Source organism: Salvelinus fontinalis, chromosome 40 (genome assembly GCF_029448725.1).
Source record: "Salvelinus fontinalis isolate EN_2023a chromosome 40, ASM2944872v1, whole genome shotgun sequence".
Classification (NCBI taxonomy): Eukaryota; Metazoa; Chordata; class Actinopteri; order Salmoniformes; family Salmonidae; genus Salvelinus; species Salvelinus fontinalis.
The window spans coordinates 17,317,412-17,331,124 of record NC_074704.1 but is presented as its reverse complement, the minus strand read 5'-3'; the positions used below and the strand labels follow the sequence as shown (position 1 = coordinate 17,331,124).

Sequence of the window (13,713 nt, the reverse complement as noted above, 5' to 3'; positions counted from 1 at the left end):
TGCACATTTGCTAGCAGAATTGAGGGAAGTGGGGATTTATTTGATCACCTTCGACTTCTCAGCAGGCAGCCCGCTCTCCGGCCTCTCTTTCTCCGCCTCCTCTTCACGCAGATCACAGGGATCGAGGCCTGTTCTCGAGGGAGCCGTATATCCTCCGCCTCGGGCTCGTCAGAGTCGTGAAAGAAAAAATAGGATTCTGCTAGTCCGTGGTGAGTAATCGCAGTCCTGATGTCTAGAATTTATTTTCGGTCATAATAGACGGTAGCGGCAACATTATGTACAAAATGAGTAAAGAAACAAGTTACAAACAACGCAGACAAAAAAATGAAAGAAAACAATCACGTAAAACGCCTGCCTTCTGATCCGGCGCCATTTTATCTTCTCCCTTGATTTACGTCTGGACGTGAGTTGTTAATCCCCATTAGTACTTTCCTTCCCCCTCTACGGGTGAAAGGGGGTCTGATTGAAGTTATTAATTGCAAACCTGATTCTCGTGGTCAGTCATGATACTTGCTTGAGAAATTGGTCTTTGCTAAGAAGCTATTTTTGTTTATTTTCTGACCATTTTAATTGAAAACAATCACAGTAAGACGCTTAATTGTAACCCAGAAAGGATTTGATATTGAGATAAAAAATGGCTGCATTGGACCTTTAAGGATTCCTTACATCTGTTTTCTGAGAAGGCTTTTATCAAATCACAAACAAACAGAGAGACAGACAGTGATGTTCCATCCTGCTCCTTCTCACATACCATGACGAGATATTAGGCCCAGCTGTGGGGCTGACAGCAGAGTGTCTCTGTCTGAAATATTCCTATCTTTCTCTGTCTATTTGTTCCCTCTCTTCATCTCTGTCATTCTATCTGTCTGGTGTGCTCCAGTCTCTGTCATTCTATCTGTCTGGTCTGCTCCAGTCTCTGTCATTCTATCTGTCTGGTCTGCTGCTTTCTCTGTCATTCTATCTGTCTGGTCTGCTCCAGTCTCTGTCATTCTATCTGTCTGGTGTGCTCCAGTCTCTGTCATTCTATCTGTCTGGTGTGCTCCAGTCTCTGTCATTCTATCTGTCTGGTGTGCTCCAGTCTCTGTCATTCTATCTGTCTGGTGTGCTCCAGTCTCTGTCATTCTATCTGTCTGGTGTGCTCCAGTCTCTGTTATTCTATCTGTCTGGTCTGCTCCAGTCTCTGTCATTCTATCTGTCTGGTCTGCTACAGTCTCTGTCATTCTATTTGTCTGGTCTGCTCCAGTCTTTGTCATTCTATGTCTGGTCTGCTCCAGTCTCTGTCATTCTATCTGTCTGGTCTGCTCCCGTCTCTGTCATTCTATCTGTCTGGTATGCTCCAGTCTCTGTCATTCTATCTGTCTGGTGTGCTCCAGTCTCTGTCATTCTATCTGTCTGGTCTGCTCCAGTCTCTGTCATTCTATCTGTCTGGTCTGCTACAGTCTCTGTCATTCTATTTGTCTGGTCTGCTCCAGTCTTTGTCATTCTATGTCTGGTCTGCTCCAGTCTCTGTCATTCTATCTGTCTGGTCTGCTCCCGTCTCTGTCATTCTATCTGTCTGGTATGCTCCAGTCTCTGTCATTCTATCTGTCTGGTCTGCTCCAGTCTCTGTCATTCTATCTGTCTGGTCTGCTCCAGTCTTTGTCATTCTATCTGTCTGGTCTGCTCCAGTCTCTGTCTGTCTAGCCCCTCTCCCTTTCTCTGTCCATCTAGCCCCTCTCCCTTTCTCTGTCCATCTAGCCCCTCTCCCTTTCTCTGTCTGTCTAACCCCCTCTCTTTCTCTGTCTGTCTAGCCCCTCTCCCTTTCTCTGTCTGTCTAGCCCCTCTCTCTTTCTCTGTCCATCTAGCCCCTCTCCCTTTCTCTGTCCGTCTAGCCCCTCTCCCTTTCTCTGTCTGTCTAGCCCCTCTCCCTTTCTCTGTCCATCTAGCCCCTCTCCCTTTCTCTGTCTGTCTAGCCCCTCTCCCTTTCTCTGTCGGTCTAACCCCCTCTCTTTCTCTGTCTGTCTAGCCCCTCTCTCTTTCTCTGTCCATCTAGCCCCTCTCCCTTTCTCTGTCTGTCTAACCCCCTCTCTTTCTCTGTCTGTCTAGCCCCTCTCTCTTTCTCTGTCTGTCTAGCCCCTCTCCCTTTCTCTGTCTGTCTAGCCCCTCTCCCTTTCTCTGTCCATCTAGCCCCTCTCCCTTTCTCTGTCTGTCTAGCCCCTCTCCCTTTCTCTGTCTGTCTAGCCCCTCTCCCTTTCTCTGTCTGTCTAGCCCCTCTCCCTTTCTCTGTCCATCTAGCCCCTCTCCCTTTCTCTGTCGGTCTAACCCCCTCTCTTTCTCTGTCTGACTAGCCCCTCTCTTTCTCTGTCTGTCTAGCCCCTCTCTCTTTCTCTGTCCGTCTAGCCCCTCTCCCTTTCTCTGTCGGTCTAACCCCCTCTCTTTCTCTGTCTGTCTAGCCCCTCTCTTTCTCTGTCTGTCTAGCCCCTCTCTCTTTCTCTGTCCGTCTAGCCCCTCTCCCTTTCTCTGTCGGTCTAACCCCCTCTCTTTCTCTGTCTGTCTAGCCCCTCTCTCTTTCTCTGTCGGTCTAGCCCCCCTCTCTTTCTCTGCCTGGTTTTCCTTTTTCTGTGTCGGTCAGAGCAGCAGGGCTTTCCATGATGATCCTGTTACAATGGGTAAAAAGCCTCTGTCTGGTAGGTATGGTAATTAACGGACAGAGATTCTCACCACGAGAATGTTACAGTGAGTGAGTGGAATAATGAATTTACACCCCATAGACATAGGATAGAGCAGGATAGGGCCTTTAAGATTTAGTAGGCTAACAAGTCTGGCCCACTGACCATGTGCGTGTGTGTGTGCGCAGCCCTTACCTGGTCTGGCGTGGTCTTGCCCTCCTCAGCAACCATGGCACGTAGGCAGGAGATGGAGCCGATGAGAGGCACAGCCAGACCGACACGTAGATACCTCTGACCCTTAGTACTGAACACCAGGGTCACACTCATACACCTGGAGAGGGAGAGAGAAAGAGAATCTTGTTCCAGACAGTTCTTCACAAGCACACACACACAAAGACAGCTTCTAGACATTACACTTGCTGTGCTGGTCTCTTGTCCCCTCCACAGTGTCTGCCTGGGCATGCCTGACTGCAAGGCGATGCTAACGTGTTAGCATTAGCACCACAGGGAGCCTGTCTGTGTCTGCTGAGGCATGCCTATCTACAATCAACAGGAGCTAGCTAGTGCAGAAGATGTGAGCATGACAGGTGGAGCAATGGAAGGATGGAGGGATGAGCACTTAATGCTATTTGAGGCCACAGGTTTGAGGTATGACTCAGGTGAGGGAAGAACGGGTGGAGGGATAGAGAGATGGAGGGATGGATAGAGGAAAGTCTGTCAGAGAGACAGGAGCTCTGATGACGCCCCAGCTTCCTGCTTTCCCATCATGCATTATTCAGGAAGTGTTGTCGTCGTCGCTAACAGAGTGCTCAAAGAGCAGAGACACGGGGAGGATGTGAGCGCTGGTTTGTTGATGTTGTTAGACATGCTGAGATGAGACTGGATGAGAGACGGAGATGCGGTGTACAAAGTAAGAGCCGGTGATGTTAGTTAACCCCCTGCTGATGTAAGAAGACACGACCATTATTGAGATCTCACTAAGATTTCAGTTGCAGACAGCGGAGCGATAAGGGGAATATGCCATCAGTAAGTGAGGACAATGAGATGAGAGAATACATCCCTCCCAAAGGGGGGCACAACGGAGTCCCAAAATCATTAACTGTGTGGGTCCCACTTGAACTGATGAGGATTCATGAAGTCAGTCTCTTGGTATTAAGGTCATATGCTGGATATTTAAGAGCTATACAAGAGCTATACCTTAATACAAATGCGGTAAGTTGCATCGTATAAGAGTGTCAACTTTTTTTTTTTTTTTTTTTTTTCTATTTTGGGGGGTGGATCAGCTTAATATTGCGGAAAGAATATTGCTTCCAATGTAATTGTCTGCATCATTTCCAATCCCCCATATTTTTTGGGTAAATATATATATCCATTCACGTATGCATACATATACACATATATAAATTTTACATTTACATTACATTTAAGTCATTTAGCAGACGCTCTTATCCAGAGCGACTTACAAATTGGTGCATTCACCTTCACCTACATACACATACCTACATAGACATACATACTTTTTTAAAAGAGTATACCTTTATTATTATTCCCCGCAAACCCTACCACCGATCCCCCAATTGGAGTAAACTGATAAACATTTCTGTTTTTACCTTCAATTTATACATCTTATACACATTTTACAGACACAGTCTACTTTATAATAGTTCTCTCTTGTTTGTTCTTAGTCCTTCCTCTATTTCTGTTGTCCATCCAGTTTGATTTCCACTTGTAACTGTGCTATTTCACAATAGCTCCGCACCTATACATATTTCACAGATCCCGTATGCCCTACATTGTTTATCTTGTTATTAGTCCCACCCTTCAGCTCCACTCAACCTTTCCCATCTATCTTCCAACATCATCCATTTCAGATTTTTATTTGCCATATATTTTTCAACTGTGCTGTGATGCTTCACAAAAGATTTGAATCTTCCTATTCTCATAGCTTCCACGGATTGTAAATTAAAAATAAACATTTTTGCTAAAATAATTATTATATTATTGATTGATTGACTATGGCTTTTCAAATCCCCCAGTATTGCTATCTGTAGCGTTAGTTCTACGCAAATGTTGCAATTCTTCAACCATTCCTGGACCTGTGACCAAAAACGAGCTACATGCGGACAATACCAAAATAAATGGTCTAATGACTCTGCCTCCTCACAGCAGAATCTACAGAGCTGGGAAGATTGTATCCCCCATATATATAACATTCTATTAGTTGCAAGAATTTTGTACAATAATTTAAATTGAAAAATTCGAAGTTTTGAATCCGGCGTTGTTTTGCGTATCAATTCATAAACCATGTGCCATGGAATGGGTACATCGAAAATCTCTTCCCAACTATTTTGCAATTTATATGGCACAGCTGTAAGTTTTTTGGTCCTTAAATGAAATTGGTATATGTTTTTATTTATCACACTTTTCTTTAACCATTTATGTTCTTTAATATAAGGCTGACATACAAGTTCCTTACTTTTATCCCCTTCCACCTGCCTCTTCCATTTTTGTGGTAATGCTGCAATTAATTGGTTGTAATTTTGGGTAGAGCAGACATTTCCATATGTCTGTGTTAGCTGCATGTGTGACATTACTCCACCAGTCCTATTTATGATATCATTCACAAAAATTATACCTTTTTTAAACATTTCTTCGATAAATACAGTTTTTTTTTATCAATTACTATATTTGAATTTAACCACAAGATTTGTTGTACTATTTGTTCCGTCCTTTCAGGTGGATTAAACTGAAATTGCAACCAACTTTCTAAGGCTTGTTTAAAAAATAAAGATATTTTGGAAATTATTTCCTTTTCAAGCAACCGAAAGTGAGCAGGTGTAATCTGAATAAAGGGAAAAAGGCCCTTCTTGAACATAGGATGAGACATTCGTACCAATCTACTAATCTATAAGAGTGTCTACTACCAAACTAGCATGTTAATAGAATCAGTATCAGACTGGCCGTGTGGATAGACTGTCTGTGAGCTAGAGAGGGACAATGCGATATATACGCTATTCCAGCAAGCTGTTGTGCACCTGTCAGAAACGCCCACCCTGCTTTTCACAACACTAGCACTTGATCATATTCCACTGTGTCTTGTTGTCACAAAAAGGGAGAACTGGTAACATTAAAAGTGTACATGTCACACACACACACACACACACACACACACACACACACACACACACACACACACACACACACACACACACACACACACACACACACACACACACACACACACACACACACACACACACACACGCAGTGGCTTTATGACTGGTGTGGCTTACCTGGTTTGCCGTAGGGGAATGGGCAGTGAGATGCAGAGGAATGGGTCAAAGGTGTTGCTCTGTTTAAGGCAATGTGGACATGTCAGGGAGGACCTACAGATACAACAGAGAGATGGAGAGAGGGGGTATGGGTTAAGGTATATTTCACCCCAATTACTAAATGACATATTGGTTTCCTTACCCTGTAAGCAGTCTATGGACAAGGTAAGACAGCAATCCACGCTTTAGTTTTGTTTACCTGGACACTGTTCCAAATGCTAACTTTTAAACATTTGTGGCACAAATCCAATGCAAGTCAATGCTAACTATATTAGCATTTTTGCGCTTCATGTCCAAATCATCTATGTCACACAATACATTTTTTGATACTTTAGGATGAGTAAGCCAGATCCAATTGAGGGGCAACCTGGTCAAATCCATTTTCCAACCAGCTCCTCTCACGTGAGGTGGGATGGTGTGGTACACAGACACATGATCTTGGGCACCGTGTGTGTGTGTGTGTGTGTGTGTGTGTGTGTGTGTGTGTGTGTGTGTGTGTGTGTGTGTGTGTGTGTGTGTGTGTGTGTGTGTGTGTGTGTGTGTGTGTGTGTGTGTGTGTGTGTATGTGTGTGTGTGTGTGTGTGTGTGTGTGTGTGTCTAGGTTGAGTGGAGAGGTAAAGATGTTCAACCTCACCTGGCAGGGCTTCTATATGTGTAACGTTATGCATGGCGTGTTACGGAGTAGCTGGACAGAACAGAGAAAGTGCATTTAGCTCCAAGAGAGACACCACTACACCTGGAGCCTCACATCCTCTGTTAGAAAACACACCGGAAGAGACTGAAATATTCACAAGAAAAGAGAGAAATAACCTGGTTATATTTTGAATATTTCAGCGGGTGTTCAAAAACCGTGGTGGGAAGAGAGGAATGTGGGGACGGAAAAAGATAAGAAAGAAAGAGTCATACAGCAGGAATTAGGTAGATGTAGGGAGGTTAACCGTTAAATCGCTTAGCCACCTTAAATACACTTGTCCGGTAATGCTTAGGTTCATTTTCATAATTTTGTAGGATTAAATTGGCGCGTGTGTATTTTCGTTAGTCGTCATGCATCTTATTTATCACACGTGGACAGCATGCATTTTGAGTTTGAGGAGAGGAATAGCCTACTTACTGGAGTGAAAACTGCTTTCGGAAGCCCAGTCATTGTTCAACAAATAACAATTCTAAATGCAATCGCGTGTTAAAAACATTGGTGGCCACGATTATAAAGGAGCTACTTTAATTTCTAAGTATGAACTCGTAAAGCGCGTCTCCAAATTCGCTATTCGGATGCATACGCTATAGCCTGCCAACCGTTGACTATCAGCGCGTCACCCACCACTTTGCAATGTGAGCTTGAGGCAGTATAATTATTTGAAACTTGAACGTTTACGTCACTTCAAATAATGAGGCGTGTGTTACCTTGCTTCAAAGTAGCATAGCCAAAATACCTCCAAAGAAACGCGGAGGCAATTATTTTATAAAGACTTCCTCATGCCATTAACCAGCATTTCTCTCCTGTTCTATTGGTTTTCAAATCAACTTTCTTTCATTGTCCAGCAGCCAAAGGCACAATCCTAGTCATATTAGCAACCCATCATAGTAGTTGCTATTAGATTCCCCCTCTTTCTAAGTTTCTAATTGAGATGTCCTCTCTGTCAAATGGAACTGCTCCATTAGGTGCACAGTTTAGAACTGGGTTTTCCACCAATTGCATTTGGGTAAATGTTTGAAAAGGAAGTTTTACTAGCTGCTTTATTACAGGAGTTGCATGTTAAATAGTAGGCTACAGCCTTTTGACTGTAAGACGATAGGCTTGCTTTGTTGCATGCTTCCATTAGGCTCTTAATGAAAACTGTCTGGTCCATGTATGCATGCATAGTATCAGAGAGAAAGAGGTCAAACGAGAGGTTTCACTCTCGCCAAAATAAGTCCAATGCGTTTCTATTGGGGATGCACTGACATTACATTTTTGGCCGATACCGATATCCGATATTTTCCTTGACAAAAGAAAAACGATACCGATAACCGATATTTAAAATTTTTGCGGCCTTTTCAGCATTCTAGTTCAGTTAAATAGTTGAAACACACACACACACACACACACACACACACACACACACACACACACACACACACACACACCAAAAAGTGATTTTGTTGTCATTTACGTATTACCAGTAAAACATAATCAAAACCAATTTATTTCAGTTAGGCTTACTTGCTGTGCTGTTTTGTTGTTCATTTGTTCAGTCTTAACCAGGATTTCATCATACATGTCAAGCAGTGACGTTTCAGCTCTCTGTCTGTCAGTGGCCTCTCTTCCAGTGCGCACTGTCACGGTGTCCGTTTCCATCTTGTCCAGCTGTGTCTGTAACATTTCACGTAAACCCTGTTTTCTTGTCTGCATTGAAGTAGCGGTCCTTGTACCTAGCATAGAGCATGGTGGCGACACAGAAGAGGTGCAGAGAGAATGCCATGGAAACGCTTGTTCACAGCCTCTTGTAGAGTACTTTTGCAAGTTTTAACCCCACGGTCTGTCTGCAGTTTTGTTGAGCAGGCGTCTCAATGCCATGACAGAGGGTATCACGTCTGCTGCAGACACAGTTGATGAGCTTATTTCTCCAGTCAGTTGTTCGAATGGCGCTAGGAGTGTTCATGTTTCCAAGTTTCAAACATGTTCTCAAATGCCATTGAAATGGCAGCAGCGGTATGAGAACCAGCACATTCTTGAGGATGCAATATGACTTTCCTCAGTAGGAAATCCTCGTCGACCCAATGTGCTGTCAGACTCAGCATGCTCATGGGGTTGACATTGCTGGTCCAAATGTCAGTCGTGAAGCTAATAGCAGTGACACCCATAGCAAGAAGTTCATGGATGTGAGTTTCAGCAATACTGTGTAATTACGGTAGGGAAACATCTGAAAAATAGCGCCTACTTGGTAGTGTGTACCGGTGCTCAACCAGTCGACGAAAGCCAACATCATCCGCGACAGAGAACGGTTGATTGTCAAGGGCAATGAATTCCATTATCTAGGCTTGAATGGATTTTGCCTTTGAGTTGTCTTGCTGAAATTTTCTTACTCTTTCAAACGACGGCTCGACTTGTTGACTGCTCGATCCACACAGCAGACATTGTGGGCTAGGTTATGAATGCTGTGTTACACGTGTAGAGACATATTTTTCGTGCCGTCATTACGTCATCTACCTACGTTATATAGTTATGCACGTCAGCTTAGACATCGGTTTTGCACATCGGGGTTAAACTAGACATCGGGCCGATGCTGGCACTTTTAGCTAATATCGTCCGATTCCGATATGCTTACTGATATATTGTGCATCCCTAGTTTCTATGGGCTTATTTTGGGCCGAAGCTGCCTTCCCGTCTTTGGACGACTCCCATTACTCTGGTGACTCCCATTGCTCTAGTGACTCCCATTGCTCTAGTGACTCCCATTGCTCTAGTGACTCCCATTGCTCTGGTGACTCCCATTGCTCTAGTGACTCCCATTGCTCTAGTGACTCCCATTGCTCTAGTGACTCCCATTGCTCTAGTGACTCCCATTGCTCTAGTGACTCCCATTACTCTGGTGACTCCCATTGCTCTAGTGACTCCCATTGCTCTGGTGACTCCCATTGCTCTAGTGACTCCCATTGCTCTAGTGACTCCCATTGCTCTAGTGACTCCCATTGCTCTGGTGACTCCCATTGCTCTAGTGACTCCCATTGCTCTAGTGACTCCCATTGCTCTAGTGACTCCCATTGCTCTAGTGACTCCCATTGCTCTAGTGACTCCCATTGCTCTAGTGACTCCCATTGCTCTAGTGACTCCCATTGCTCTAGTGACTCCCATTGCTCTAGTGACTCCCATTGCTCTGGTGACTCCCATTGCTCTAGTGACTCCCATTGCTCTAGTGACTCCCATTGCTCTAGTGACTCCCATTGCTCTAGTGACTCCCATTACTCTGGTGACTCCCATTGCTCTAGTGACTCCCATTGCTCTAGTGACTCCCATTGCTCTAGTGACTCCCATTGCTCTAGTGACTCCCATTGCTCTAGTGACTCCCATTGCTCTAGTGACTCCCATTGCTCTGGTGACTCCCATTGCTCTGGCGACTCCCATTACTCTGGTGACTCCCATTGCTCTAGTGACTCCCATTACTCTGGTGACTCCCATTGCTCTAGTGACTCCCATTGCTCTGGCGACTCCCATTGCTCTAGTGACTCCCATTACTCTGGTGACTCCCATTGCTCTAGTGACTCCCATTGCTCTGGCGACTCCCATTGCTCTGGCGACTCCCATTGCTCTGGCGACTCCCATTGCTCTGGCGACTCCCATTGCTCTGGCGTCTCCCATTGCTCTGGCGACTCCCATTGCTCTGGTGACTCCCATTGCTCTAGTGACTCCCATTGCTCTGGCGACTCCCATTGCTCTGGCGACTCCCATTGCTCTGGCGACTCCCATTGCTCTGGCGACTCCCATTGCTCTGGCGACTCCCATTGCTCTGGTGACTCCCATTGCTCTGGTGACTCCCATTGCTCTGGTGACTCCCATTGCTCTAGTGACTCCCATTGCTCTGGCGACTCCCATTGCTCTGGTGACTCCCATTGCTCTGGTGACTCCCATTGCTCTGGTGACTCCCATTGCTCTGGTGACTCCCATTGCTCTGGCGACTCCCATTGCTCTGGTGACTCCCATTGCTCTGGCGACTCCCATTGCTCTGGTGACTCCCATTGCTCTGGCGACTCCCATTGGTCTGGTGACTCCCATTGCTCTGGCGACTCCCATTGCTCTGGTGACTCCCATTGCTCTGGTGACTCCCATTGCTCTGACGTGTCGATCACGTATTTTGTTTTTTTACAGTTTGTTGATGATCAGTTAGTCGGCACCAAAATTGACCGAAACGTCTATCCCTAAGTAGATGTGGTTAGTAGAAAGAGAGAGGTGCAGACGGAAACTGAAGAGAGAGCACCAAGTCAACTGAGAAGCAAGGACATCCAGATTAACAGGGACATGACACCTGCAACATCATCCCAATGCAAAAGATTCACTACCCCGTCTCATCCTCCCGTGTCATGCAGGGCATCCACTACCAGTGTCAACCAACACAATAATGACTCCAACATGAATACCTCCCTGGCCAGAGACCCAGCCAGAGTACACCCAGGGGGATTTAGTAGTGGTGTGGGACAGCAGAGCCACAGAGGTGATCAACCCTACAGGGGGAACAGCAGGGGATGAGCCTGGGGGTTAAGCACAGAAACATGGAGGACAGCCAAGAGGACTGTGTCAGCAGCATCCCCAGGGGGGGGGGGGGGGGGGGAGAAGGGAAAGGCGGATGTAGAGAGAAAGATGGAGGCAGAGAGATGGAGGCAGAGGAGAGAAGGAAGGATGGCAGTGGTGGTAGAGACTGGTTGGAGAGAGAGAGGCAGACTAGCTTGTGCGGAACATGTTAGCTCCACCGTGCTGATACATCTGACTGCTCCTCTCTCTGCTCTCTCTTTTCCTCCTGGTTGTTCTCAGCTGAATGAGTCCAGGTTATCAGGTGTTCTGCTGAGTCACTCCAGGACAGTGATGCAGTCAAGTATAGTCGGTACAGGTCGTTAACGAGAGTCGTTACAACACAGGCCCTGTATCCACAAAGAGTCTCAGAGTAGGAGCGCTGATCTAGAATCAGGTCCCCACCTGTCCTTCTAATCTTATTCCTTCTGATCTAAAAGGCGAAACTGATCTTAGATCAGCACCTACTCTCCTACTCTGAGAGGTTTTGTAGATATGGGCCCAGATATCATAGAAATAGCATTACTATTTCAAAAGTATTACTTAGTTATTCTATTTCTATGAATCTAGTCATTCTATTTCTATGGATCTAGTCATTCTATTTCTTTGGATCTATCACAAATTCTGAGAGTTAAAGGGGTTAAAATGATTCCTGTATTTACTCTGTATGGGAAAGTGACAGTCACAGCATTAGTGGTGCTTACACATTCCAACATCACTTAGAACGCTCTCCGTGGAGTCTGACACACACACACACACACACACACACACACACACACACACACACACACACACACACACACACACACACACACACACACACACACACACACACTCTCTCTCTGGCATCACTTAAAACTCTGTGTGTGGAGGCTGACAGCATTTCCATTCTGGTGTGTGTGTGTGTGTGTGTGTGTGTATGTGTCTGTGAGAAGAGAGTCTGTCAGTGTGTGTGTGTGTGTGTGTGTGTGTGTGTGTGTGTGTCTGTGAGGAGAGAGTCTGTCAGTGTGTGTGTGTCTGTGAAGAGAGAGTCTGTCAGTGTGTGTGTGTGTGTGTGTCTGTGAGGAGAGAGTCTGTCAGTGTGTGTGTGTGTGTCTGTGAGGAGAGAGTCTGTCAGTGTGTGTGTGTGTGTGTCTGTGAGGAGAGAGTCTGTCAGTGTGTGTGTGTGTGTCTGTGAAGAGAGAGTCTGTCAGTGTGTGTGTGTGTCTGTGAAGAGAGAGTCTGTCAGTGTGTGTGTGTGTGTGTGTCTGTGAGGAGAGAGTCTGTCAGTGTGTGTGTGTGTGTCTGTGAGGAGAGAGTCTGTCAGTGTGTGTGTGTGTGTGTCTGTGAGGAGAGAGTCTGTCAGTGTGTGTGTGTGTGTCTGTGAGGAGAGAGTCTGTCAGTGTGTGTGTGTGTGTGTGTGTGAGGAGAGAGTCTGTCAGTGTGTGTGTGTCTGTGAAGAGAAAGTATGTCAGTGTGTGTGTGCCTGTGAGGAGAGAGTCTGTCAGTATGTGTGTGTGTCTGTGGTACAGGTCGACCGATTAATCGGAATGGCCGATTAATTAGGGCCGATTTCAAGTTTTCATAACAATCGGAAATCGGTCATTTTGGACGCCGATATTATTTATTTTTTTACACCTTTATTTAACTAGGCAAGTCAGTTAAGAACACGTTCTTATTTTCAATGACGGACTAGGAACGGTGGGTTAACTGCCTTGTTCAGGGGCAGAACGACAGATTTTTACCTTGTCAGCTCAGGGACTCAATCTTGGTTAACTAGTCCAACGCTCTAACCACCTGCCTCACGAGGAGCCCATCTGTTACGCGAATGCAGTAAGAAGCCAACGTAAGTTGCTAGCTAGCATTAAACTTATCTTATAAAAAACAATCAATCAATCAATCATAATCACTAGTTATATCTACACATGGTTGATGATATTACTAGTTTGTCCTGTGTTGCATATAATCGATGCAGTGCGCATTCGCGAAAAGGACTGTCGTTGCTCCAACGTGTACCTAACCATAAACATCAATGCCTTTCTTAAAATCAATAGACAGAAGTATATATTTTTAAACCTGCATATTTAGCTAAAAGAAATCCAGGTTAGCAGGCAATATTAACCAGGTGAAATTGTGTCACTTTTCTTGCGTTCATTGCACGCAGAGTCAGTATATGCAACAGTTTGGGCCGCCTGGCTCATTGCGAACTACTTTGCCAGAATTTTACAATTGTGACATAACATTGAAGGTTGTGCAATGTAACAGGAATATTTAGACTGATGGATGCCACCCGTTAGATAAAATACGGAACGGTTCCGTATTTCACTGAAAGAATAAACGTTTTGTTTTCGAGATGATAGTTTCCGGATTCAACCATATTTTATGACCAAAGACTCGTATTTCTGTGTGTTATTATGTTATAATTAAGTCTATGATTTGATAGAGCAGTCTGACTGAGTGATGGTGGGCACCAGCAGGCTCGTAAGCATTCATT

At 45.1% G+C, this 13,713-nt stretch overlaps 1 protein-coding gene across 2 annotated transcripts in view; it reads right to left on the bottom strand.

Moving 5' to 3' along the window:
• LOC129839744 (ubiquitin carboxyl-terminal hydrolase 43-like) overlaps positions 1-13,713 on the bottom strand; it is a 131,241-nt gene that overhangs the window by 58,148 nt on the left and 59,380 nt on the right. For both annotated transcript variants that reach the window (XM_055907353.1, XM_055907354.1), the window contains exons 4-5: positions 5,942-6,034; positions 2,844-2,979 (exon numbers count right to left, since the gene is read on the bottom strand). In XM_055907353.1, coding sequence (XP_055763328.1) covers positions 2,844-2,979; positions 5,942-6,034 — 229 coding nt within the window. The remainder of the gene's footprint in view (positions 1-2,843; positions 2,980-5,941; positions 6,035-13,713) is intronic.